The sequence below is a fragment of the Emys orbicularis genome, chromosome 6 (assembly GCF_028017835.1).
Source record: "Emys orbicularis isolate rEmyOrb1 chromosome 6, rEmyOrb1.hap1, whole genome shotgun sequence".
NCBI classification, from domain to species: domain Eukaryota; kingdom Metazoa; phylum Chordata; order Testudines; family Emydidae; genus Emys; species Emys orbicularis.
Genome location: NC_088688.1, coordinates 499065 through 525547, shown reverse-complemented (window position 1 = coordinate 525547; position 26483 = coordinate 499065). Strand labels below are relative to the sequence as shown.

General features: G+C 53.7%; 1 protein-coding gene across 1 annotated transcript in view; it reads left to right on the top strand.

Annotated features, from left to right (window-relative positions):
• Positions 1-10948, top strand: part of TLN1 (talin 1) — a 157888-nt gene extending 146940 nt beyond the window's left edge. Inside the window, exons 52-57 of the mRNA XM_065405943.1 lie at positions 966-1090; positions 1488-1613; positions 7489-7551; positions 8082-8264; positions 9540-9668; positions 10755-10948. Coding sequence (XP_065262015.1) covers positions 966-1090; positions 1488-1613; positions 7489-7551; positions 8082-8264; positions 9540-9668; positions 10755-10886 — 758 coding nt within the window. The 3' untranslated portion in view covers positions 10887-10948. The remainder of the gene's footprint in view (positions 1-965; positions 1091-1487; positions 1614-7488; positions 7552-8081; positions 8265-9539; positions 9669-10754) is intronic.
• Positions 10949-26483: the final 15535 nt, after the last annotated feature.

Sequence of the window (26483 nt, the reverse complement as noted above, 5' to 3'; positions counted from 1 at the left end):
AGAAAGTGATGGGATCTAAATTAGCTGTTACCACTCAAGAAAGAGATCTTGGAGTCCTTGTGGATAGTTCTCTGAAAACATCCAGTCAATGTGCAGCGACAGTCAAAAAAGCAAACAGAATGTTGGGAATCATTAAGAAAATATCATATTGCCTCTATATAAATCCATGGTACGCCCACATCTTGAATACTGTGTGCAGATGTGGTCGCCCATCTCAAAAAAAGATGTATTGGGATTGGAAAAGCTTCAGAAAAGGGCAACAAAAATGATTAGGGGTATGGAACGGCTTCCATATGAGGATCGATATGACTGTTCAGCTTGGAAAAAATACAACTAAGGGGGGATATGATTAAGGTCTATAAAATCATGAATGTTGTGTAGAAAGTGAATAAGGAAGTGTTGTAACACAAGAGCTAGGGATCATCAAATGAAATTAATAGACAACAGGTTTAAAACAAACACAAGGAAGTATTTCTTCACACAACACACGTCAACCTGTGGAACTCTTTGCCAGGGGATGTTGTAAAGGCCAAAAGTATAAGTGGGTTCAATAAAGAACTAGATAAGTTCATGGAGGATAGGTCCATCAATGGCTATTAGCCAGGATGGACAGGGATGGTGTCCCTAGCCTCTGTTTGCCAGAAGCTGGGAATGGGCAACAGGGGATGGATCACTGGATGATTCCCTGTTCTGTACATTCCCTCTGGAGCACCTGGCATTGGCCACTGTCGGCAGACAGGACACTGGGCTAGATGGGCCTTTGGTCTGACCCAGTCTGGCCATTGTTATGTTCCTGTGATTCTCTCTCCCCAGCTCTGGGAGGGCAGTGGGATCTAGTGGGTTAGAGCAGGGGGGCTGGGAGCCAGGATTCTGGGGTCCTATCTCCAGCCCCTGGTGTTGTGCGGTCTGGCTTGTGTTCTCGGGAATGGTTTCTCAGTCCCACGTCTCGGTTCTCCCCCCCACAGGGACCGAGTGGGTCGACCCAGAGGATCCCACGGTCATTGCTGAGAATGAGCTGCTGGGAGCAGCAGCTGCCATCGAGGCTGCAGCCAAGAAACTGGAGCAGCTGAAGCCGAGGGCCAAACCCAAGGTACGGCTGCCCTGCCCCCACCTGCGCCCAGCTTGGCAGACCAGGATCTGGTCCTGGGGCCTCGCCAGTCCCTGCCAGGCCCTCTGGAGGCTGCTGTGCCCTGACCGGGCCGAGGGCTCCCCCATCAACCTCTGTGGCTCCAAGGCCTTCACTGCGGGGAGAGCTGGGCTGCACCCCCTCCCCAGGGAGAGCTCTCCAGTGTCACTCGCTCCTGCTGCCCCCTCGCCCGGCACCACAGGGCTCCCTCCCTGGGTCACAGTTCTGCCTGTTCCTTCTCCCAGGTTCCCCTCCATCCATGCCTACTCTCTGCCACTTCTCAGCACAGCTCTCCTCCCACCTGTCCCTGGCGCTCCCCTCCTCTCCCACCAGGGCTCACACCCTCTGTCTCCATCTGCAGCAGGCGGACGAGAGTCTCAACTTTGAGGAGCAAATCTTGGAGGCTGCGAAATCCATCGCTGCTGCAACCAGTGCCCTGGTGAAGGCAGCCTCAGCGGCCCAGAGAGAGCTGGTGGCTCAAGGAAAGGTAACACCGCCGGGCAGGGGAGAGGCCATGAGAGCTGTGGCACTTGCTACTGGAGGAGCCGGGCCAGGCTCTGAGCCCCGCTCTGGGTATTGCACAAACGTCCTCTCCAAGCACAATCACAGCACGATGCTGGGGCACGAAGGGTTAGTGCGATCCTTGGGTATACAAACAGGGCAGCAGGGAGGGAATTTTACCACTGCACACAGCACTGGTGAGACCAGTACTGATCCTGTGCCCAGCTCTGGTGCCCACAGTTCAAGAAGGATGTTGATAAATTGCAGAGGGCTCAGAGAAGAGCCACGCGAATAATCAGAGGAATAGAAGACCTGCTCAGAGAGCTCAGTCTGTTTAGCCGCTCAACAAGGTTACGGGGTGACTTACCCACAGTGTGTCAATACCTCCAGGAAGAACAAATATTTGATAATAGAGGGTGTGACAGGTCCCCCCAGGGTGCCACCTGGAACTGGGGTATAGCTGAGCCCTCTGTCTTACCAATCTGGGTTCCCTCTTGCACTGTGACGTTGTGACAAACTGCAAAGCCCTCCAAGCTTGGACTCTCACCAACATCCACAAGCAGGGACCACACCCAGCTGTGTTCATGCAGGCTCTAGCCAGCTACTCATGAACCCACAATGGAGAGGCTACAGCCAAAATACCCCCCAGCTCTTCAGCCTAGGACCCCAGAGCTGTACCGTCCTGCTCTGGTCAAAACCCGACCAGTATGAATTTATTACCCAGTCCACCACTTCTACAAAAGAAAGTGGATGTGCACTAGCTCTTCTTCGTGAGCTGAGATTTATCCCTTTTGCACTTCAAACAACACACAGTGGTTTAGGTAAAATATAAAAGAGATTTATTAGCTACAGAAAGAGAGCTTTGAAGTGATCAAACAGCTCAAAGTAGATTACCATAAGAAATAAAATAAAACCACAATCTAAGCCTAATATCCTAGATAGGATTTGAATTAAGCAGTGTCTCACCCTGTTACATAGTATAAACAGTCCACCAAGGTTTTCTACATCAACAGGCTTCCTTCTTTCCTGCCTGGGACCAGCACTTCCCCCAGTTCAGTCTTTGTTCCTTGGGTGTTTCCAGGTGTTCTCTTCTGGGGGGGAGGGAGGTCCCGTCATGATGTCATTCCCTCCTTTTATATCTTTTTCCAACTTGCTGGAAAGATCTTCCGCTGTGACCTGGGTCAACAGTTCCCATTGTGTAGTGCTGTCTCTGAGAGGTTTCTGTTGTATGCAGTTCCTGGAATGATCCTTATGAGTGTGTATTTCCTCAATAAGAACATCTAAATGGTCATACTGGGTCAGACCAAAGGTCCATCTAGCCCAGTATCCTGCCTTCTGACAGTGGACAGTGCCAGGTGCCCCAGAGGAAATGAACAGAACAGGTAATCAAGTGATCCATCCCCTGTCACTCATTCCCAGCTTCTGGCAAACAGAGGCTAGAGACACCATCCCTGGCCATCCTGGCTAATAGCCATTGATGGACCTATCCTCCATGAACTTATCCAGTTCTTTTTTGAACCCTGTTTTAGTCTAGACCTTCACAGCATCCTCTGGCAAGGAGTTCCACAGGTTGACTGTGTGTTATGAAGAAATACTTTTGTTTGTTTTAAACCTGCTGCCTATTAATTTCATGTGATGACCCTTAGTTCTTGTGTTATGAGGAAGAGTAAATAATACTTCCTTATTTACTTTCTCCACACCAGTCATGATTTTATAGACCTCAATCATATCCCCCCCTTAGTCGTCTCTTTTCCAAGCTGAAAAGTCCCAATCTTATTAATCTCTCCTCATATGGAAGCCGTTCCACACCCCTAATCATTTTTGTTGCCCTTTTCTGAACCTTTTCCAATTCCAATATATCTTTTTTTGAGATGGGGTGACCACATCTGCATGCAGTATTCAAGATGTTGGCGTACCATGGATTTATATAGAGGCAATATGATATTTTCTGTCTTATTATCTATCCCTTTCTTAATGATTCCCAACATTCTGTTCGCTTTTTTGCCGGCCGCTGCACATTGAGTGGATGTTTTCAGAGAACTATCCACAATACTCCAAGATCTTTTTCTTGAGTGGTAACAGCTAATTTAGACCCCATCATTTTATATGAATAGTTGGGATTATGTTTTCCAATGTGCATTGCTTTGCATTTATCAACATTGAATTTCACCTGCCATTTTGTTACCCAGTCACCCAGTTTTGAGAGATCCTTTTGTAGCCCATCGCAGTCTACCTGGGACTTGAATAGTTTTGTATCATCTGTAGATTTTGCCACCTCACTGTTAACTACTTTTTCCAGATCATTTATGAATATGTTGAATAGGACTGGTCCCAGTATAGACCCCTGGGGGACACCACTATTTACCTCTCTCCATTCTGAAAACTGACCGTTTATTCCTACTCTTTGTTTCCTATCTTTTAACCAGTTACCAGTCCATGAGAGAACCTTCCCTCTTATCCCATGACAGCTTACTTTGCTTAAGAGCCTTTGGTGAGGGACCTTGTCAAAGGCTTTCTGAAAATCTAAGTACACTATATCCACTGGATCCCCCTTGTCCACATGCTTGTTGACTTCCTCAAAGAATTCTAGTAGATTGGTGAGGCATGATTTCCCTTTACAAAAACCATGTTGATTCTTCCCCAACAAATTATGCTCATCTATGTGTCTGACAATTCTGTTCTTCCTCGGTACTGAGATCAGGCTTTCCAGCCTGTAATTGCCAGGATCACCTCTGGAGCCCTTTTTAAAAATTGGCGTCACATTAGCTATCCTCCAGTCATTTGGTATAGAAGCTGATTTAAATGTTAGGTTACAAACTAACTTAGTAGTTCTGCAGTTTCACATTTGAGTTCCTTTAGAACTCGTGGGTGAATACCATCTGGTCCTGGTGACTTATTACTAGGGCTGTCAAGCGATTAAAAAAAGTAATCGCGATTAATCGTGCAATTAAAAAATTAATTGCATGATTAATTGCACTGTTAAAGAATAACAGAATACCATTCAATTATATATTTTTGGATGTTTTCTACATTTTCAAATATATTGATTTCAATTACCACACAGAATGCAAAGTGTACAGTGCTCACTTAATATTATTTTGTATTACAAATATTTGCACAGAAAAAACAGAAGATATAGTATTTTTCAATTTACCTAATACAAATAATGTGCTGCAATCTCTTTATCATGAAAGTTGAACTTACAAATGTAGAATTATGTACAAAAAATAACTGCATTCAAAATAAAACAATGTAAAACTTTAGCGCCTACAAATCCACTCAGTCCTACTTCTCATTCAGCCAATCACTCAGACAAGTTTGTTCTCATTTGCAGGAAATAATGCTGCCTGCTTCTTGTTTACAATGTCACCTGAAAGTGAGAACAGGCATTCTCATGGCACTGTTGTAGCCAGCATCACAAGATATTTACGTGCCAGATGTGCTAAGGATTCATATGTCCCTTGATGCTTCAACCACCCTTCCAAAGGACATGCATCTATGCCTATGACGGGTTCTGCTTGATAATGATCCAGAGCAGTGCGGACTGACGTATGTTCATTTTCATCATCTGAGTCAGATGCCACCAGCAGAAGGTTGATTTTCTTTTTTTGGTGGTTCAGTTCTATAGTTTCCGCATTGGAGTGTTGCTCTTTTAAGACTTCTGAAAGCATGCTCCACACCTCGTCCCACTTAGATTTTTGGAAGGCACTTCAGATTCTTAAACCTTGGGTCGAGGGCTGTAGCTATCTTTAGAAATCTCACATCGGTGCCTTCTTTTGTCAGATCTGCAGTGAAAGTGTTCTTAAAATGAACAACATGTGCTGGGTCATCATCCGAGACTGCTATAACATGAAATATATGGCAGAATGTGGGTTAAACAGAGTAGGAGAAATACAATTCTCCCCCCAGGAATTCAGTCACAAATTTAATTAATGCATTATTTTTTTAACGAGCGTCATCAGCATGGAAGCATATCCTCTGGAATGGTGGCCGAAGCATGAAGGGGCATACAAATGTTTGGCATATCTGGCATGTAAATACCTTGCAATACCAGCTACAAAAGTGCCATGTGAATGCCTGTTCTCACTTTCAGGTGACGTTATAAATAGGAAACGGGCAGCATTATCTCCTGTGAATGTAAACAAACTTATTTGTCTTAGCGATTGGCTGAACAAGAAGTAGGACTGAGTGGACTTGTAGGCTCTAAAGTTTTACTTTGTTTTGGTTTTTTTTCGTCCAGTTATGTAACAAAAAAATCTACATTTGTAAGTTGCACTTTCACGACAAAGAGATTGCACTACAGTACTTGTATGAGGTGAATTGAAAAATACTATTTCCTTGTTTATCATTTTTACAGTGCAAATATTTGTAATAAAAATAATATAAAGTGAACACTGTACACTTTGTATTCTGTGTTGTAATTGAAATCAGTATATTTGAAAATGTAGAAAAACATCCAAAAATATTTAATAAATTGCTATTGGTATTCTATTGTTTAACGGTGCGATTAAAAGAACGATTAATCAAGATTAATTTTTTTAATAGCAATTCATTTTTTTGAGTTAATCGCGTGAGTTAACTGCGATTAATCAACAGCCCTACTTATTACTGTTCAGTTTATCAATTTGTTCCAAAATCTCCTCTAATGACACCTCAATCTGGGACTGTTCCTCAGATTTCTCACCTAAAAAGAATGGCTCAGGTTTGGGAATGTCCCTCACATCCTCAGCCGTGAAGACTGATGCAAAGAATTCATTTAGTTTCTCCGCAATGGCCTTATCGTCCTTGAGTGCTCCTTTAGCATCTCGATCGTCCAGTGGGCCCCACTGGTTGTTGAGCAGGCTTCCTGCTTCTGATGCACTTAAAAAAATTTTGCTATTATTTTTTGAGTCTTTGGCTAGCTGTTCTTCAAATTCTTTTATGGCCTTCCTAATTATATTTTTACACCATTAACCCCATTAACATTGTTTGGCCTTTTTACTATTATACCTGAAAGGCTGCTTGTGAGTGTTTTCAACCGCACAACGTGTTTCAGTAACGCATACATAGCCAAACTTCATAACTTCACATACGATGATGGCACATACAATCCAGTGAGATATTACTGTCTAGTAGATCAAGACTTTTAGAATGAGACCTCACAAGGCATAGTTTGTGCAAAACATATCCTAATTACCTGACAGTGGTGAATAAGGGAGTGCCAGGGTGTCACAGAGGGCTCTTCAGTCTAGCAGACAAAAGATTTAGTGGATGGAAGTTGAAGCCAGCAATAAGGTGCCGGTGTGGGTAGTTACCACTGGAACAACTTACCCCAGGCTGTGGTGGATTCTCCATTGCTGGAAACTTTTGAAATCAAGGTTGGGTGTTTTTCTAAAGAATCTGCTCTCGTTCAAGCCCTGGCCTTGGCCTTGAAGCAGAAATTAATCCAAGGAAGTCCTGTAAGGGGCCTGTGCCGTGCAGGGGGCTCGGACCGGTCCTAGGGCCCTGTGCCGTGCAGGGGGCTCGGACCGGTCCTAGGGCCCTGTGCCGTGCAGGGGGCTCGGACCGGTCCTAGGGCCTGTGGTATCCAGATCAGACAAGATGTTCACAATGGTCCCATCTGGCCTTGGAGCGTCTGGCTCTGAGTCGCTGTTCAGGCCCATTGCCTTCAGTGGTAGGGGGCAGGCAGCTGTGGGGTGCCCTGCCACAGAGGTACCCCTCCCTGGGTGCTGGATGCTCTGGAGTGCAGGACAAGGCCCAGGGCTGCCGTGCCCGTGGGGTCCTGGGGCCAGGGACAGAGAAGGGCTGCGTGCTCCCTGCAGCCGCTCGCTGGGCCCCACGCCATTACCACGGGCTCACTCACCCTGTCCTTGCTCCCACAGGTGGGTGCCATCCCCGCCAATGCAGTGGACGACGGCCAGTGGTCCCAGGGGCTCATTTCAGCCGTGAGTATCAAAGGCCCTTTAGTATCGGAGTCACTGTGCCCAGGCCCTGCCCCGGGGTGGGGGGAAGGTTCCTCCCTGCTTGATGTCCTCTCTACCTGGGACTGGGGGGGCCGTCACCCTCTCTGTAGGGAGCCTCTTCCCGTGAGATCCTGCCCCTCGCTCCCCTTCCTTCCTCACGCCAGCTGCAGCAGGGCACGGAGGTCGCTCCTCTCCCTCCCTCCCATCTGCCCCCCACCCTGGGCATCGCCTTCCCTCCTGGCCCCCTCCACGCTCTCCCCCTCCCCCCCCCGGGCCTCGCCCTTCCACGTGCCTCCCCAGGACCTTGCCCCCCACATGCCCCATCCCATGCCCCGCCTCCCCCACGGACTTCGCCCTTCTACGTGCCCCGCCCTTCCATGTGCCCCATCCCCACCCCCCACAGGACCTCACCCTTCCACATGCCTTACCCCTTCCTTGCTCTCCCCCCCCTCCCCCAGGACCTCGCCCTTCCAGGCCCCTCCCCACTCACCCCATCTCCTTCTCCCTGCCAGGCCCGCATGGTGGCTGCTGCCACCAACAACCTGTGTGAGGCTGCGAACGCAGCAGTGCAGGGCCACGCCAGCGAGGAGAAACTCATCTCCTCCGCCAAGCAGGTGGCCGCCTCCACAGCGCAGCTCCTGGTGGCCTGTAAGGTGAAGGCTGACCAGGACTCTGAGGCCATGAAGCGACTGCAGGTGAGTCCCTGGGTCGGGTTGGGGGGGGCGGGGGGCCTGGCTCCCCTAGGGACAGCAGGGGGTGCGCTCCGGAGCTGGGGCGCATGCGCAGCACAGGATGGGGCATCCCAAGCCGGGCTGGCGTCCTGGTGCTGGCAGGGCCCTTCCCACCGCAGGGTGTGGGGTGAGTGGAGCTCCCCACCCTGTCAGGGTCTTGTGCCTCCCCCCGGGAATGGGGTGTGAAATATCAGCCCTGCTGCACTGTACCCGGCTTGCCCGTGTAGTTATAAAGCACGATTCATCCCGGGGGAATTAACACCCCCAGGGCACCAAACCCAAGGCTGCTGCCAGCAACTGAGAACAGTTCCCTTCCCAGCTGCACTGGGCTGCGCCAGGTCACCTGCTCCACGGCACGGACTCCAGGGTTACCAGTGCTGGGGTGATGCCTGCTTTACCCCACACTCTCTAGAACCCTAAGGGTTAATGATGACTGGGTGAATTGGGAGCACTTCTGCTCCAGCAAGCACAGGATGCGAGGTTAACTCAGGGGAGGGGTGCAAACCCTCAGGCTGTGGCACTGAAAAGGTTAGCTGTGAGGGGGAGGGGACAGGCTCTGGCAGGCCCACTGGGGAGGGCGAGTGAGACCCCTGGCTCTGGTGCTTGCTCACAGGCAGCTCCGGGCTCTGGCGCTCAAGGAGTTAAGGAGCAGCGGGGCCCTAGCGCTGGGCACGGGGTGCCTGTCGTCCGGCTCAGAGGCCTTCTTGGCAGCCCTGTGACCCCATCCCGCTCCCAGGGTACAGAGGCCTTTGTCCTGCCCTGCCCCCACTGGGAGCCCAGTTCTACCTGGCTTGGGCTCTGGGTCCGTCCCTCCCTGGGCCCTGAGCAGCATTTCTGCTGCCTCTGCACTGCTGGCCACGTACAGGAATCCCCGGCAGCTCCCAGCACCTGCACGACCCGCAGCTCGGGGGTCCAGGTACAAGAGCACAGTCACCTTCACGGCTGCAGCCCAGGCCACCGCCTTGTGCCCTGACCCTGCACTTGCAGGGAGTCCCCAGCCTGGCATCTCCCCACCCCCCGCAGTCACTACATCCCACCAGCACAGGTCCTATTGCCCCTTATTGACGCCTGGAGCCCCCACCAGCCCTTGGCCCCCGTCGTGGCCCCTTGCCAGCCTACCCCAACCTTCCCCCTGGAGCCCAGTAAGCCCTGCTCTAGCCATCCTGGGCGGTGGCTGCCCACTCGCAGGTCACAGAACCGCGCCCCTTGCTGAGTCACGTTCCCCTTCTCTCTGCCCAGGCCGCTGGCAACGCCGTGAAGAGGGCATCGGACCATCTGGTGAAGGCAGCCCAGAAAGCAGCCGCCTTCCAGGACCAGGAGAACGAGACGGTGGTGGTGAAGGAGAAAATGGTCGGGGGCATCGCGCAGGTGAGGAGCAGGGAGGCTGCAGGCAGCTTGAAACAGCAGCCCTGAGCAGAGGAAATGCCCCTTCCTTCCAGGGCGTGTTGCCTCTGAAATCTAACGACAACTCTACCTTATCCCTTAACTGTGTCACTGCTGCTTAGTTACGTCGATACAGCCAGAAAATGTGCTTCCCTCGCAGCCTCAGGGCCAAGAGCTGCTCAGACCTCTGCCTTCCCCCTTGGAAATGTCTCTGCTGCGGTGAGACGCTGCCTGCGCCCCCGGGGGGTGCTGAGAATGGGGCTGGGGTGAGACATGGCATTGGATGTCAGGACAGGAATTGCCAAGTGCCAGACAGGGTGTGGCCCGGGGTCCTGTCGTGCCTGGAGCAGCAGCACCAGACACTTCAGAGGCGGGTGCAAGACACCTGCAGTAAGATAATCTGCCCCACATCAGGCCTCCTGCTGGGCTCTAACCGTTAGTCTGGCTCCAGCCCTGAGCATGAGGTTTAATATCCCTGCTAGAGTGTTAGCAGTGACTGTTGTAGCTGGATAGTCGTGGTAGGTACATAACAAGGTCCAGCTCTGCAGGGCCTGCGAGGAGAGACCCCCGGCCCAGGAGGCGGCTCTGCGGGGCCCACGAGGAGAGACCCCCGGCCTGGAGGCAGCTCTGTGGGGCCCGTGGGGAGAGTCCCACTTCTCAGCTCTTACAGGATGCCCGAGACATGGAGTGTATGTTTGTCCCCATGGGGGACTCCGGCCATGGGGCACGGGGACAGGTGGGGGAGTCAGAGGTTCAGCGTAAACCTGAGAATACTGCGTAGCCCTGGATCTGATGCTAGGGTTAGGATGAGGGAATAAGAATCCAGCCCACTGCCCTCGGCTGGAGTTGGTTCGCTGCAAGCCAACATTCACACCTCTCTAGCGTGGCTGACGCCAGCTGTCCGTAACCTGGGGGACAGCAGGCCCCAGCTGGCGCTCGCAGGGCCCGTGGGCAGGGCCCCAGCCGGCGCTCGCAGGGCCCCAGGACCCGTGGGCGGGGCCCCAGCCGGTGCTCGCGGGGCCCCAGGACCCATGGGCAGGGCGGGCTCTCACCAGAGTCTCTCCCTGGCAGATCATTGCAGCGCAGGAGGAGATGCTGCGGAAGGAGCGGGAGCTGGAGGAGGCCCGGAAGAAGCTGGCTATGATCCGGCAGCAGCAGTACAAGTTCCTGCCCTCGGAGCTGCGGGACGAGGGGCAGAACTGAGGGGAGCGTGGCCATGAGCTGAGCCTGCCCACCCCCTCTCACCACAGAGACTGCTGCCGCCGCCTCCTATTTAATACAGGCCAGCCCTGAGCAGGGATTGCCTGGATCACCCAGACTCGCCTGCTGCCCAGCGCACTGGGGACTAATCTGACACTGCCCACCGCTGCCCCCAGCGGGTGCTGCACCAGCAACTCTCTGCTTCACCGCGCAGCCAGCGCGCCACGGGCACACGCTTCTCCACTCTGCTTGGGCACGGCCACAGTGCCGGGTGCTCCGCGGGGTACGAGGAGGCTGGAGCTCTGCAGGCCTGGGCTGGGGCTCACCTATGCAGCTGCCTCGAGCCCCGTGGACCTGGGGCTGCCCCGCCCCCCAAGCTCCCCCTCCCCCCACACACCTTTCAGGCGTTTTCCTTTGTGCCTTTGTGGGTTCCACGTCTCTGGGCGTCGAGCTTGGAGGCGGGTTCTCACCCGGCTCCGCCCCGGGGCCAGTTGTGCAATGGGGGGGACAGAAACTGCTTCCCTGGTGACTCTTGCACCCACCCACCCTCACCTCTGATGCCTTATTGCTGGCTGCGCCTTCCCTGTCGCCCAGTGCCTCTGCTCCAGGGTGCGAGGGGTTAATCTCTAGGTTTGCCCCCTTGCCCCATTGTGCCTCCTACCTGCAGGGACCTGCCTGCCCCTGGAGCAGCCCCCAGCCAGCGCCCCCTGCTGCTCCTCGTTCCCAAGTGCCTGCGTCATGCGTCCGAGAGCTCCAGTATTTTTGTAGTGTTGAATTTCTGAAGTATTGAACTCGCCTGCTGCCCTAGCCACTAACCCCCCTCCCCCAGCATCTCCTGCCCTGGGCCCTGGAGCCCTACATCCCCCACCCCTCCTCCGCTCTGGGATCCTGAACCCCCCCCTGCACTCGCTGAGGCTTCTCACCTCTTATTTTGATACTCTGAGCTTCCACTGTTAAACGTGAAGGGAAAGCGGCTGCCCTGCCACTCCCGGGGTGGGGAACGGGATGGCTCCTTGCAAAGGATTCTTCATCAATAAAACCGGCTTTCCTGCTTCTTTGGTCTGCATCAGTGGCCACGCTCAGCTGCGTCCGCTCTCCCCGGGCTGCTGGGAGAGATCCCAGTGGCCTGCTGGGGGGCTGGCTGGGGGCAGCTGCTCCCTCCCTGTGTGTGAGACCCCAGTGGCCTCTCCCGGACCCTCCTCTCTGCTGGGGCCCCCTCCTTCCCCACTGCTTTTAGATCCAAAGCACGGAGGTGGCAGAGTTTTCAGACCCTTTGGTGCTCTACCTGCCCCATTATAAACCTTCCCCTCTCCCAGGACTGCCCGGCCTGGGGAAGCAGGGTCTGGCAGAGGCAGGACACCACGGATAATCTGCAATGACTGGAGAAGGGAGGGAGCCGGGCAGAGTTCGGAGCAGTCTAGAAGTGAAGGGTGGAAGGCAAAAGGTGAGGGGCAGATGTCACTGAACTGGGGAGCTGCAGCTAGGAGTGGGAAGTGCCCCGGGGAGCTGGGCAGGAGTAAGTCCTCCAGAGCAGGGAGATCCCTGGGAAGCAGGGTGAGGGGTACCAGCAGGCTTTGGCGTGATGGGGAGGGCGATGCCTCCTGGGTAGTGACTGCGGAGTGGCATCACTGCTGGGCAGTGCCAGCCCCAGGAAACGGGCCTGGCCTAAGGGTTAGAGCAGGGCAGCAGGAGTGGGCATCCCCATGACACAGCGTTCCTGGGAACGTGAGCAGGTGGCTGCAGCAGCAGTAACACCTGCCCCCTCACACAGGCAGCTGGGTCTCGAGCCCACCAGAACAAGCAGCAGCTGTTTGGTGGTAGCAGAGCAGGGCCTGAATTTCACTCCCTGTCAGGCAGCTGGGCCCGTGCTGCCCCTGAAGCCCCCGGCCGGCTGCTCTCAGCACCAGCCCCTCGGAGCAGCCTGCCTGCTTGTTGGGCATTGACCCCTCACTGCTATGGGGGCCCCCCACTGCGAGGGTCCTGCTGCTTGAGAGGTTCATTCTTCTCCCAGGGGCTGGGCTGAGCTTGGCCTGTGGGTTCCAAGCCTGCAGCAGCTGGGGCCTTCCCCATCTCCCTTCAGACTATGCGGGGAGAGGGGAGAGGCCGAAGTGCCCAGATCCCAGGGCAGGGCTGCCACCTTTGCCCTCCCTCTTCCCCCTCAGCTCCCAGGCAGCACCCCACTCAAAGGAATAGCAAGGAGCAGACACTGGGCTCCCACATCCCTGCCTTGCCCCCCCCCCCACCCCCCACTTCCCCACACGGGTGCAGTCCCAGCTGTGCAGCCTGCTCTGGGCAGGGACCAGCCCTTGGTCCAAGGCAGGGCCTGACCCAAGTCACATTTGAACATGTGGGTCCTTCTCCAGCATCACCCCATACCCGTCCTACTAAGTCTCACAGACAGCTCCCTGAATCCTGGCCCTAAACTGCCCCTGGGCTCACCTAGAACCTGCCCCTCCCCTCCAGCACCTGTCCCATCAGCTGCTCAGCTGGGTACTCGCCAGACCCCAAACCCCACAGCCATTCCCGAGGGGCTGCTCCCTGTACCTGCGTCTCCCAGGTGCTCCCCCTTCGCTGCAGCGCCTCCCCCATGCGCTCCAGTGGCCCTGCTCTATCTGCTGAGCTGAACCTGAGCCCCCGGCTGCTCCGTGCACCCACCTACTGGGGGTTTGCACTCCTGCCCTCCCACCCCCTCCGGCGGGGCAGGAGCGGGGCTGGACTTGCTGCTGGAGGGCTCAGGCCCAAGTGCAGCCGGACCCTGCAGTGAGGGGCCTGGACCCTGACTGGGCGTCCTGCCCAGTGTAGTGACACCAGGACTGGCCACCAGGTGGTGCCGCCGACCAGGGGAGTCACCCTCTGAGCTGGCCGTGTGCCCAGTGCCTAGGGCAGGAGCATCCCGCTCATGGCCAGACCGTGGGGACGTGGTATGCTCTGTGGGGTGTGTGGGGGGGTGACACCCCGGGGGGCTGCCCTGCCGCTGCGACCCAGCTGGGGGAGAGCAGCTTGCAGTAGCACGTGGTCATTGGTGGCGAGCCTGAGCCTGAGCCTTCGCTGGAGCTGCAACGCCCACGCAGCTATTTTTGCGCGCTGGCTTGAGCCCGGCTAGTCTGTCTGCCCGGGCTGGAGGCTCATGCACAGGCTGCCATGGGTCGTAGCCTCACTGGGCCCTTCGTTGTCGCTACCCAGTTTCCTAGCGTCGAAGTCCAGAATGGATCCCTGATCATCTGGTCTCACCCCTAGACGAACACAGGCTGTGTGACTGCCCCCAATTAATTTGTTTGAACTAGAGCAGATAAGGTCAGTTGTTCCAGTGGTTAGCGACTGTCACTGAGCGCAATCTGCGCCTTGGTTCTAGTCTGAACCGGGCTAGTTTCGGCTTCCAGCCTTTGGGTCGGGTTAGACCTTTGCTAGAGCCGGACGAGCCCATTAGCAAATATTCGTTACACACTGGGATCAGGTCACCCCATCACTTTCCCTTTAAGCGAAGCAGATCGAGCGCCTGGAGTCTCTCATGGTCAGGCAGGATTCCCAGTCCTTTCATGCTGCACAGCCGGGCTCCGGCTGCCCAAAGCCCAGGGGAGCCTCTGCCAAGAGCCACCAGGGTGAACTCCAGGCTCTGGGGAAATCAAGGGCAAAACTCCCATGGATTCACTGGGCCCAGGATCTCACCCCAGCACCCAGGGCAGCTGCCTCAGGGTAAAGGGAGGCAGAGGCCAAGAGGAGCTTCTCCTCGTCTCAAGTGCCTGGCTGCAGATTTCGCCCCCGGTTACACTGGGCTCTGAGGCAGGGTCTGGCTCATGCTCCAAATGGAGCAGACACATCCCAGAGCCAGAGCAGAGCAGCCAGCGAACAGGGAGGAGGGAACAGCCTCCTCCACACCACTTTACACCTGGAGTGCTCGCTGGGAGCAAGGTCACAAGGCCAGCACCCTGCAGCCCTCCCAGAGAACTAGCACCGGTGCCTGGCCTGAATTTTTTGAGTAGCTTCAGTTCTTCGATGGCTTGCTCATGTCCATTCCACCCTGGTGTATGTACGCATGCACCCTCTCCAGAAAATTTTTCCCTCATGCTATCCCGTTGGGTTGGCTCTGGGGTCCCCTGGATTGGAACCCTCATGGCGTGGTATATAGGGACCTGCCAACCTGCCGCCTCCTCAGTTCCGTACTGCCCGTGACGGTCACTGGAACATTGCTGGTCTCTTGCGCTTGCAAGTGTTGTTCTCAGTGGACTTTCTGTAAATAAATTGTATATAGTTATTATCTTCGAGTTAAGTTAGGATGTAGTTAAGTAGTTAGTAGGTTCCCCGCTCCATGGGGCTAGTCCGTCCTGGGCTCCAGGGCGTTCCTCGGTCTCAGAGCTTCAAACGGTGTGTGGCTTGTCAAACCCATTCCAGTCAGTGACCTGCCTGATAGTTGCCTAAAGTGCCCGGGGGGCGGGGGGGGAGAGACACGTACAAGAACGGTGTCACATTTGCAAGAACTTCAGGCCCAAGATCAAAAAGGAGAAGGACAACATTAAAATTCCTTCTGATGGAGGCGGCACTTCACCCCCCCTCGGAGCTGCAAGGGGGAAGTGGTACCGAGCACTTTGGTCTCGTTCAGAAACGCCCCGCTTTCATTGAGAGAGGCACTGCGCTGCTCTGCCTCCCCGGCCCCAAGGAAAGACTCCGTGCCAAAGGCAAGGTTACCATCGTTCTTCCCTGGTGCATGGGAAGACCACTCCAGCACCGATTCCTTAGCACTGTTCACCATCACTGGTGCCAAAGAAGGAACAATGGCAGATGGACTGGGGACACTCACCAACCCCAAGACTAGTGAGTCATAGGATCACAGAGAGAACACGACCCATGCCAGGTCACTCGGAAGCACCTTCGGCGCACACGGAACCATTGACGCCGGCCCCCGGAAGGGTATTGTCAAGTCCAGTGCCACCCTGGCCACGCCATGGAGGTGTTTGAGGTGGTGAGGAACCTCCTTTTCCTCCCAATGCCACCATCTCCAGCCGGCCATGAGCTGTCAGCAGCAGCTCCGGCACCATGGTTACCTCGGCACCAAAGCAAGCACCTGCCAGGGGCAAGCCGGCGATGATGGCGTGGCATAGCTACTCGCCTGCGCAGCATTGCTCTTCTGCACAGCCCCGATCCGCACAGCTCCACTGTGCTCATCCAGAAGTGTTGCTCCTGAGACAGACTCAGAGGTAGAATCCTATGCCTCATATAGGAGTAAACATCGATCCGACCACAGATACCAGGCAATGGATTTAGTGCAAAGTATGGTGCCAACACCACGGCCACCAGTACAACGGCATATGCCAAGGCATTGGCCAATGTGTAATCCTTGGGGGCTCCAGCAGTTTCTGCTGTGTCAATTGTGGCATTCCTTTTCGGCAGCATCAGCGAGCCAAGCTCCCCCACCATCCCCCTCAGAACAGGGATCGATCCCCGGTGCCGAAGTGGGTAGTGAGGGGCAGGACATACCACCAAGGGACCCACCTGCAGAGGAGGCAGTCCAGAACCCGGTGCCAGTACAAACCTTGTCATCTTCCTCCCTGGACGAGGCAATGGCAGGGACCACTATAGTGTCCACATAGGATGACTATGGGATCAGCGCCTCCCCGTGCCTCCCGCCTGCCACAATCAGCTGTTTCGCAGCGTGCAGGAGGGTGGGAGGGAGAGGGGAGGAGTGAGGATGCGGTGCACTCTGGGAGGGGGTGGAACTGGGTGGGAGGAGGTGGAGCGGGGTGGAGTGGGGACAGGAAGGGGCAGGGTGGGGCCTTGGGGAAGGAGTGGAGTGGGGATGGAGCCTGGGGCGGAGCCAGGGGGTGAGTACCCCCGGCACTTTGCGAAGTCAGTGCCTGTGATGAGGCACATCAAGAACTTCTATGCAGGGTGGCCCAGAATCTGGGAACACAAGCTGAGGAGGTAGCGGAGTCCTCACATTCCCTAGTGAACATATGGGAACCCTCAGGGCCATCGCGAGTGGCCTTGCCCTTAAATGACGCTATTCTGGGACCGATTCAAGTGCTTTAGCAGACCCCTGCATATCTCCGGCCTGTGGCTAAGCGGATGGAGAGAAAATACATTGTCCCTAGCAAGAGCTATGGGTTTCTATAGAGCCCCCCACCACCTGGCTCATTGGTTGTTTCTCCAGCCAACAAGAGGGAGAGATGGGGCAACAAGGTCCATCCCCAAAAGCCAAGGATTTATTCGGCAGAAAGGTATACGCAACCAGGGGCCTCCGTTGAGAATAGCTATCCATCAGGCCCTTCTAGACCGCTCTGGCTTCAACACCTTGTCAGCTATGGAAAAGTTCAAAGAACTCCTGCCTCTGGAGTCCAGGGGCAAGTTTGCAGTTCTAGTTGAGGAGGGTAAGGTAGTCGCTAAAGCGTCCCTCCAGGCAGCTTTAGATGCATTGGCCTCAGCGGTGGTTATGAGACGGAGCTCACAGCTTCAGGGCTGCCCTACGAGGTCCAACAGCCCTTCCTGACCTGCCATTCGAAGGGGGCTCCCTTGTCTTGGAGCGAATGGATTCAAAGCTCCACAGTCTGAAAGACTCAAGGGCTACTTTGAAGTCCTTGGGTCGGCATAAGCCAGCCCCAGCAAGAAACGTTATAAGCCTCAGCCGCACAACCCCACCAACCAAGACACGAGTATGGCAGCAGGAAAAACAGGCTACAAGAGGAGGCGTCGGCCTCACTCTGCATCGTCCCAGACACAGGCCCCTTCAAGGAATGCAACAGGCTCAAAACAGGCATTTTGAGGTATGCCCGAGGATGGCATACCAGGACAGTTTCCGGATCCTATCTCCCCTACATTCATGGACCAGTTGTCCCAATTCTATTGTGCGTGGGCTCGCATTACTATGGACCGCTGGGTACTTTGCATGGTAGAAGTCGGATACACCCTCCAGTTCCGTTGTTTCCCTCTTTCCCACCCTCCCTCCCTGTCCCTCTTCAGGGCCCCTAATCACGAGAGTCTTCTGGCCTGGGAGGTGCAGTCACTCCTGCGGGCGGGAGCAGTGGAGGAGGTTCCACGGGAATCAAGGAGCTGGGTGTTCCTAATCCCAAAAGCCAATGGCGACTTTCAATCAAACTTGGACCTGCGAAACCTCAACAGACCCATGAAAAGGATGAAGTTCGGCATGGTCTTCCTGGCCTCAATTATTCCCTCTCTGCATCTGGGGGACTGGTACGCCGCCCTCGACTTAAAGAACATTGCCATCTTTCAGGGACACACAGAAAATACCTACAGTTCATAGTAGGCCACAAACACTATCAGTTTACAGTGCTACCCTTCAGCCTGTCAGCAGCCCCTGGGTGTTCACGAAGTGCCTGGCAGTCGTGGTAGCCTGCCTCAGGAGCCGAGGGGTGCAGGTATACCCCTACCTGGGCAACTGGCTGATCAAAGGTCGATCCAGGGGTCAGGCGAAGGCGCACGTAGAACGGATAGTCAGCCTTTCAGAACCTGGGGCTGTTGATAAATACGAAAAAGTCCACCTTTTCACCGGTTCAGAGAATAGAGTTCATAGGGGCAGTTCTCAACTCAAACCAGGCCAGAACCTTCCTCCCGGAAAGCTGATTCAGAGTCATTGAATCTCTCAGAAACGGTCTGAGAGATTCCCCCATCACCATAGCAGGAAAATGCTTGAAGCTTCTGGGGCACATTGTGTCTTGTACTTACGTGGTGCAACACACACGACTCTGTCTGAGGCCACTCCAATTATGGTGGGTGTCAGTGTACATACCAGACCGACATCCTCTGGACAAGGTGATCACACTTCTGCCATTGGTTCATTTAGCCGCGATCTCTGCATTTCACCCCGGGGTGTATGGCTGGGCAGTATTTTCAAACCCAATCTGCCGTTTCTTGAAGGGTTTGGAATGTCTGTACTCACTAGTACACCAGCCTCTGCCCCCTTGGGACCTGAATTTGGTACTGACAAGGCTGACAGGACCTCCATTTGAGGCATTGGCAACGTGCTCCTTGCTCTATCTGTCCTGGAAGGTGGTTTTCCTTGTGGCCATCACTTCAGCCAAAAGTGTTTCAGAGATCCGGGCCCTCACCTCTGAGCCACAGTATATGGTCTTCTTCAAGGACAAGATGTGGCTCCGACCACACCCTTCTTTCCTTCCAAAGGTTGTCTCACAATTTCATAGTAGCCAGGACACCTTTCTCCCAGCCTTCTATCCTAAACCACATGCTAGCAGGGAGGAACTGAGGCTGCATGTGCTGGACGTGAGACATGCGCTGGCTTTCTATACAGAGAGAGCCAAGCCCTTTAGACAGGCCACCCAACTGTTTGTAGCCATCACGGACAGGATGGGAGGCAGTCCAGTCTCTGCCCAGAGAATTTCTTCTTGGATTACATCCTGCATCCGCACTTGTTATGACCTGGCAAAAGTCCCACCTCCTTGCGTGGCCGCTCACTCCACGAGGTCGCCAGCATCGGTGGCGGCATTCGTGGTGCAGGTCCCCAATCCAGGACATCTGCAGAGCAGTGACCTGGTCATCAATCCACATGTTCACCGCACACTATGCCATCACCAGCACGCTAGAGCTGATGCAGGCTTCGGCCGAGTGTTGCTACAGTCTGCTTCTCAGCGAAACTCCAATCCTACCTCCTGACCAATTGCTTGGAAATCACCTACATTGGAATGGACATGAGCAAGCACTTGAAGAAGAAAAGACTGTTACTAACATTTCCATAACTGTTGTTATTCGAGATGTTGCTCATGTCCATTCCAGAACCTGCCCTCCTGCCCCTCTCTCGGAATAGCCAGTAAGAAGGAACTGAGAGGTGGCGGGGCAGCACTTATATACCGCACCATGAGGGCGCCAGGGGGCACCAGAGCCGACCTGACAGACACCACTGAGGGGAAAAACGTTCCAGTGACTATGCATGCGACACACGCTTACATTGGAATGGACATGAGCAACACATCTCAAAGAACTACAGTTACGGAAGGAATAGTAACAGTTTTTTTCCAGCCACTGGATCTTGTTATACCGATATGTGCTGGACTGATGAGCCCTCTTAGCAAATATTTGTTCCCCATCTAGGGTGATGAAGTCACCCCTTAACCGTCTCTCTGTTAAGGTCAATAGATGGAGCTCCTGGCGCCTCTCACTACAAGGCAGGTTTTCTCATCCTTTAATCATTCTTGTGGCTCTTTGCTGAATCTCTCCAATTTATCAACATCCATCTTGAAGTGTGGGCACCCGTGCCGGCCACAGTATCCCATTACTGGTCTCACCGGTGCCAAACACAGAGGTGGCTCTCTCTCACACACACACTACACATCTGTGGCCCTAAGAGCAGGCCTATGCCGAAGGCTAGGGGCTCCCTGGTATGTAGCAGTGAGTTCCAGCTGGCCGAACCAGCTCTGTGTACCCAACTCCCTGTTGTTATACTCTGGATCTAAAAGGTGTCACGTCATTGGAAAACTCATAACTCACTGCTCATTAACATTCTTGCTGGATGTACATACCAAGCAGTATGCAGCTGGGCTGAAATTATGTGACTAAACGGTGCTTCAATCAGGCATGTCGGAGAGTCCATAAATAGGTTTTCTCCAGACAAAGGAAAGAGGCCAATACCTCCAGCACAGGGTGACCAAATTCCATGGGCTATTGTAGGAACAGCTTGTGTCCAGTGTAAAAATCACACGCGGGGAGAAGACAGCCTGCAGTCTCCACTAGACAGCCCGGCAGCCACAGCCGGCAGGGAAAAGGAACGTATCGGGGATACGTTTCAAAGGATACATTGCAAAGGTTCATTGGAGCGAACCCCTAAGTGATCTTTCACCTGAGGAGATGAGGAAAACCAGCTCCTTGGACTCTGGGAGGGCCTCGCCTAAAAACTAGTCAGCCATTGCTGGCAAAGGAAAATTGCTCAAGGTAGTTTCCTCTAGCTTGCCTTAGCTCTCCCAGCATATTTTTGCTTTTGTTTGTAACCCTTTCTACCTTTAGCATTTATACCTCAACTCACTTCAAATCTGGCTTCTTAATTGAATGAACCTGTTTGACTTTGTATCTGACCCACCGCACTGCTTTGACAGGATTGGATAACTCCAGTCAAGAGAACAACCTGCTGTTTCTGCCTCTTCAAAGCAGCAGCAAATTTACTAACTTCTGCGTGTTCCTGGAGGAGGCTGGGAGACAGTTTAAGGCGGGTGGGCAAACTACAGCACGTGGGCCACATCCTGCTGGGGAGTGGGGTCTGGGGCTTGCCCTGCTCCTGCACTCCAGCTCTGTGTGCATGTGCCGAGGCTCCCAGAAGAAGCAATAGGTCCCCCCCTCCAGCTCCTATGTTTAGGGGCAGCCAGGGGGCTCCGTGCGTTGCCCCCGCCCCAAGCACCACCCACGCAGCTCCCATTGGCTAGGAGCTGCGGCGAATGGGAGCTGATGGGGCGGTGCCTGCAGATGGGGCAGCGCACAGAGCCACCTGGTCACACCTCTGCATAGGAGCTGGAGAAGAGACATGGCGCTGCTTCCAGGAGCTGCTTGAGGTAAGCACCACCCACAGCCTGCACCCCTGCCCCTCTCCTAACCCCCTGCCCCAGCCAAGAGCCCCCTCCCACACCCTGAACTCCTCATTTCTGGGCCCACCCCAGAGCCTGCACCCCCAACCAGAGCCTTCACCTGCTTCTGCACCCCAACCCCAATTTCATGAGCATTCATGGCCCACCATACAATTTCCATACCCAGATGTGGCCCTCTCACCAGAAGGTTTGCTCACCCCTGGTTTAGGGGAATCCTGGGACTGGGAGCGTCTCAGTGTCACTCTGCAAACGGTACCTGGGCAGTGGGAGCCAGGGTGTGACCATACAGGGACATTGGCTGGCTGCTGGTGTCCAAGCTGTGAGCCATGGCAGCACAGCATTGAAGGCACCCAGCGGTGCAGGGCAGGTGGTGACACAACCTCCCACTGGTCTGGGTTCAACCCCAGGAGAACAACCGTCAAGGATCGCACCAGCCTTTTGGCCATGGTGTCACACAGGGAGCTCTCGTCCAGCTATTATCCACCCCCAAATTCTTTGCAGAGTCACTGCTTCCCAGGACAGAGTCCCCCAGCCTGTAACTGTGGCCTACATTCTTTGATCCTAGATCTGTGCAATTAGTGGTAGCAAATCACACTCTTTGCTTGTTCCCAGCTTACCGAGTGATCCCAATCACTTTGTGTCAGTGACCTGTCTTCACTATTTACCGGCCCCCAAATTTTGGGCCATCTGCAAACTTTATCAGTGATGATGTTATGTTTTGTACCAGGTACAAATATTAAATAGTGTAAGGCCAAGAACCAATCCCTGTGGGACCCCACTAGCAACACTGATTCCCTGGTTACAGTTTGAGACCTACCTCCTTTATCAACCAAACATGTAATCACATCAAAAAAATCTCATGTTGGTTTGACAGGAGCTATTTTCCATGATCCCCTGTTGAGTGGCACTAACTATATTACCTTCCTTTAATTCTTTATTAATCAAATCCTGTATCAGCCATTCTATTATTTTGCCCAGGATCAATATCCGGTTGCCAGGCCTGTAATTACCTGGTCATCCCATTTACCCTTTTCAAATATCGGCACAATAGGAGCTTTCTACCAATCTTTTGGAATTTTCTCAGTGTTCTAAGAGTTATTGAAAATTAACAGTCCAGTGAGCTTCTCGGCCAGCTCTTTTAAAACTCTTGGAGGCAAGTTATCCAGACCTGCTGATTTTAAAATGTCTGATTTTAGTAACTGTTGTTTAACAGCCTCCTGAATTACTGTTGGAATAGAAAGTGTTTCATAACCATCATGTGATATAGCCACATCATCCATTTTTATTGAATGCCTCTGCAATTTCTGTATTAGTGACAATTCTACCATTTCCATCTAATAACGAACCACTACCATTGTCAGCATTCTTTTTGTCTCGAATACACTTAAACTCCTTATTGTCCTTAACGATGATGGCCACAGATTTCACCTTGTCTTTTTGCTCCCTTATCAAGTTTTTACAATTACTAACTTCTGCTTTATATTAATGACTGTCAATTTTCCCTTTCTTCCATTTGTTATATATGTTTTTTTTTTTTATAGCTGCGTTCACTTCCCCTCTAAGCCTTGCTGAGTTTGTGTGTTTGAAACCAGTGCAGTCTTCTTTCTTGATTGTGGCTTTCAGGGCATATAGTAAAATGTTCTTAAACAATTCCCAACTACACCTCTACCCCGATAGAACGCGACCCGATATAACATGAATTCTGATATAACGCGGTAAAGCAGCGCTCGGGAGGCTGCACACTCCGGCGGCTCGATATAACGCAAGTTATATATAACGCGGTTTCACCTATAACACGGTAAGATTTTTTTATCAGAGGGGTAGCCGTGTTAGTCTGAATCTGTAAAAAGCAACAGAGGGTCCTGTGGCACCTTTAAGACTAACAGAAGTATTGGGAGCATAAGCTTTCGTGGGTAAGAACCTCACTTCTTCAGATGCAAGTAATGGAAATCTCCAGAGGCAGGTATAAATCAGTATGGAGATAACGAGGTTAGTTCAATCAGGGAGGGTGAGGTGCTCTGCTAGCAGTTGAGGTGTGAACACCAAGGGAGGAGAAACTGCTTCTGTAGTTGGATAGCCATTCACAGTCTTTGTTTAATCCTGATCTGATGGTGTCAAATTTGCAAATGAACTGGAGCTCAGCAGTTTCTCTTTGGAGTCTGGTCCTGAAGTTTTTTTTGCTGTAAGATGGCTACCTTTACATCTGCTATTGTGTGGCCAGGGAGGTTGAAGTGTTCTCCTACAGGTTTTTGTATATTGCCATTCCTGATATCTGACTTGTGTCCATTTATCCTCTTGCGTAGTGACTGTCCAGTTTGGCCAATGTACATAGCAGAGGGGCATTGCTGGCATATGATGGCATATATAACATTGGTGGACATGCAGGTGAATGAGCCGGTGATGTTGTAGCTGATCTGGTTAGGTCCTGTGATGGTGTTGCTGGTGTAGATATGTGGGCAGAGTTGGCATCGAGGTTTGTTGCATGGGTTGGTTCCTGAGTTAGAGTTGTTATGGTGCGGTGCGTGGTTGCTGGTGAGAATATGCTTAAGGTTGGCGGGTTGTCTGTGGGCGAGGACTGGCCTGCCTCCCAAGGTCTGTGAAAGTGAGGGATCATTGTCCAGGATGGGTTGTAGATCACTGATGATGCGTTGGAGAGGTTTAAGCTGAGGACTGTAGGTGATGGCCAGTGGAGTTCTGTTGGTTTCTTTTTGGGGCCTGTCTTGTAGCAGGAGGCTTCTGGGTACACGTCTGGCTCTGTTGATTTGTTTCTTTATTTCCTTGTGTGGGTATCGTAGTTTTGAGAATGCTTGGTGAAGATCTTGTAGGTGTTGGTCTCTGTCTGAGGGGTTGGAGCAGATGCAATTGTACCTCAGTGCTTGGCTGTAGACGATTTTTTTGGCTCCCGAGGACAGCGTTATATCGAGGTAAAGGTGTATCATTTGCATTGTTTCTGTCTAAAGTCTCTCCCAACTGATTTGGCTCATAATTGTCTTCAACTTTGTGACACTGACCCTTTAAAAGCATGATGTGGGTGTGCGAGGGAGAGGGAGTGGATAAATAAATAATGGTTTGGACTTTATTCTGTTTGCACATAACAAATGTGACCAAGTTGTGATCACTTCTTCCTAAGCTACCCCAGTTAGCCATGTTGGGTCACAGGTGAGGGCAGCGTTTGTGCCTGGGGCTAGCTCCTGTTTTCCTAAGGATTGTGGAAGGTAACCAGGGGAGTTGGGCCCAGTGGGAGGCAATCAGGGTTCATTTAGGATTTGGGATCCCCTTAAACTTGAGGGCCCCCCCCACACACACACACACAGAGCTGGGCTGCTAGGGTGGAATTTCGTATGTGCACATGATGGGAGACGGCAGGCAGTTAACAGGAGCATTGTGAAGAAGCTCTTCCCGGTAAGCACATGCCGTACATCCCCCTAGATGTGCCCCCCCCCAGGGATTCCCTTTAACTGGCAGCCCCGGGTGCTGCTCTCCAGGCTTTGCACCCATGGAGCCAAGCGCACACACCCGTGCTCATGGTACATGGCTGGACCCTGCATGCCCCCCCCAGCTGGCGGCTCCTCACCCAGGCAGGTCTCCCCCAGATTTGCCAGCTTTCTCCCTGTGTTCTCAGGTCCCCCCAGCACTTACCCTAAAGTCACACGCTGGGGCTGACTCTAAACGGCTCAATTGTGTCCTCACCCGAAATTCTCTCCAGCTGATCACCCTGGGGGGGGTGTCCTCCCTGTGAATTCTGGGGTGCTCCCCAAACCAGCCCTCCCCTCGGGCTGAAACAAAAGGGTGTTTCTCACAGCTCCTGGCCCCCTCCCTCCTGTCACCCAGGAGAGCCCCCCAGGGCTCTACCGTGATGCACACAGCACTGGAGCCTAGAGAGCAGCATCCTTCGTGTGCCCCCCAAGCTCAGCCAAAACCCTCCCCACAGGTGCTCCCCGACTCCTCCTTGTTCACTTTAATGTGCCCCCCAGGGATCTCCCAGGCTCCTCCCCCTGAACTGCCTCCCCCAGGGCTAGAGAGAGCCCTGCTCGTCCTAGAGCACATGCCACCTGCTCCCTGCAGCGCCCCGTGCCCCAGTGCCGGCTGTAACTCGTTCCACAGGTGTGTCTCCTAACCCGCCCCCTGGGACTCACGCTAGCTCTGCTGCTCATCGTGCCCCAGCACTATGGTGTCCACACGCCTCCCTGTGATTACCTGTCCCCCTCCCCCAGCCAGCAGGGCTGCTACCCCTTTGTACAGACGGAACCTGGGTCAGAGACGAAGGGCCCTGCCCAATGTCACACAGGGAGTCTGGCAGCCGGGGACTGGAACCCACCTCTCCCAAGGCCTAGGTTAGTGCCCTGGCCATCCGCCCCCTCTGTGCGTATCCTAGACACAGCTCCTCCACATCCCCCTAAGCAGCACCTGAGGGCTCCTCACTGCACTACAGATGCCAGTCTAACAGACACCCCCAGCCCTGTAGGGGAGCTGTGCCCTCTGCCCTCCAGCTCCCACCCCACAGCGACAAACGAGGCTCCCCCCGGCCTTGCACTTCCGCAGTGTTGCCAATTCTCATCATCAGGGCCGGCTCTAGGATTTTTGCCGCCCAAAGCAAAAACAATTTTGGCCGCCACCCCCCGTTTTTTAATTACCCCACCCCCGGCCCCGCCTCAACTCCGCCCCTTCCCCAAATCCCCAGCCCTGCCTCCTCCCCCCAGGCTCTCAAGCCTAGGAGGGAGGGAGGGGGAGAAGCGGCGCCCGCACGGCGGCCGCTCGGGATCTCCCCCTCCCTCCCAGGTTTGAGAGCCTGGGAGGGAGGGGGAGAAGCGGCGTGTGAGTGGCAGCAGCAGCGGAGGTGAACTAGGGCGGCCGGGGCACATTTTTGGGGGCGGCATTCTGGCGCCGGCCGTGCCGCCCCTAAAAATGTGCCGCCCCAAGCACCAGCTTGTTTTGCTGGTGCCTAGAGCCGGCCCTGCTCATAATAATTATTGTTTTCCATAAAGCCCCAACTCCTGGAGTCTGTGATGATTTCAGCCTTTGTTCTTAAAGAAAAAGTAAGTTTCTAGCCCCCGTGGCCATGGAG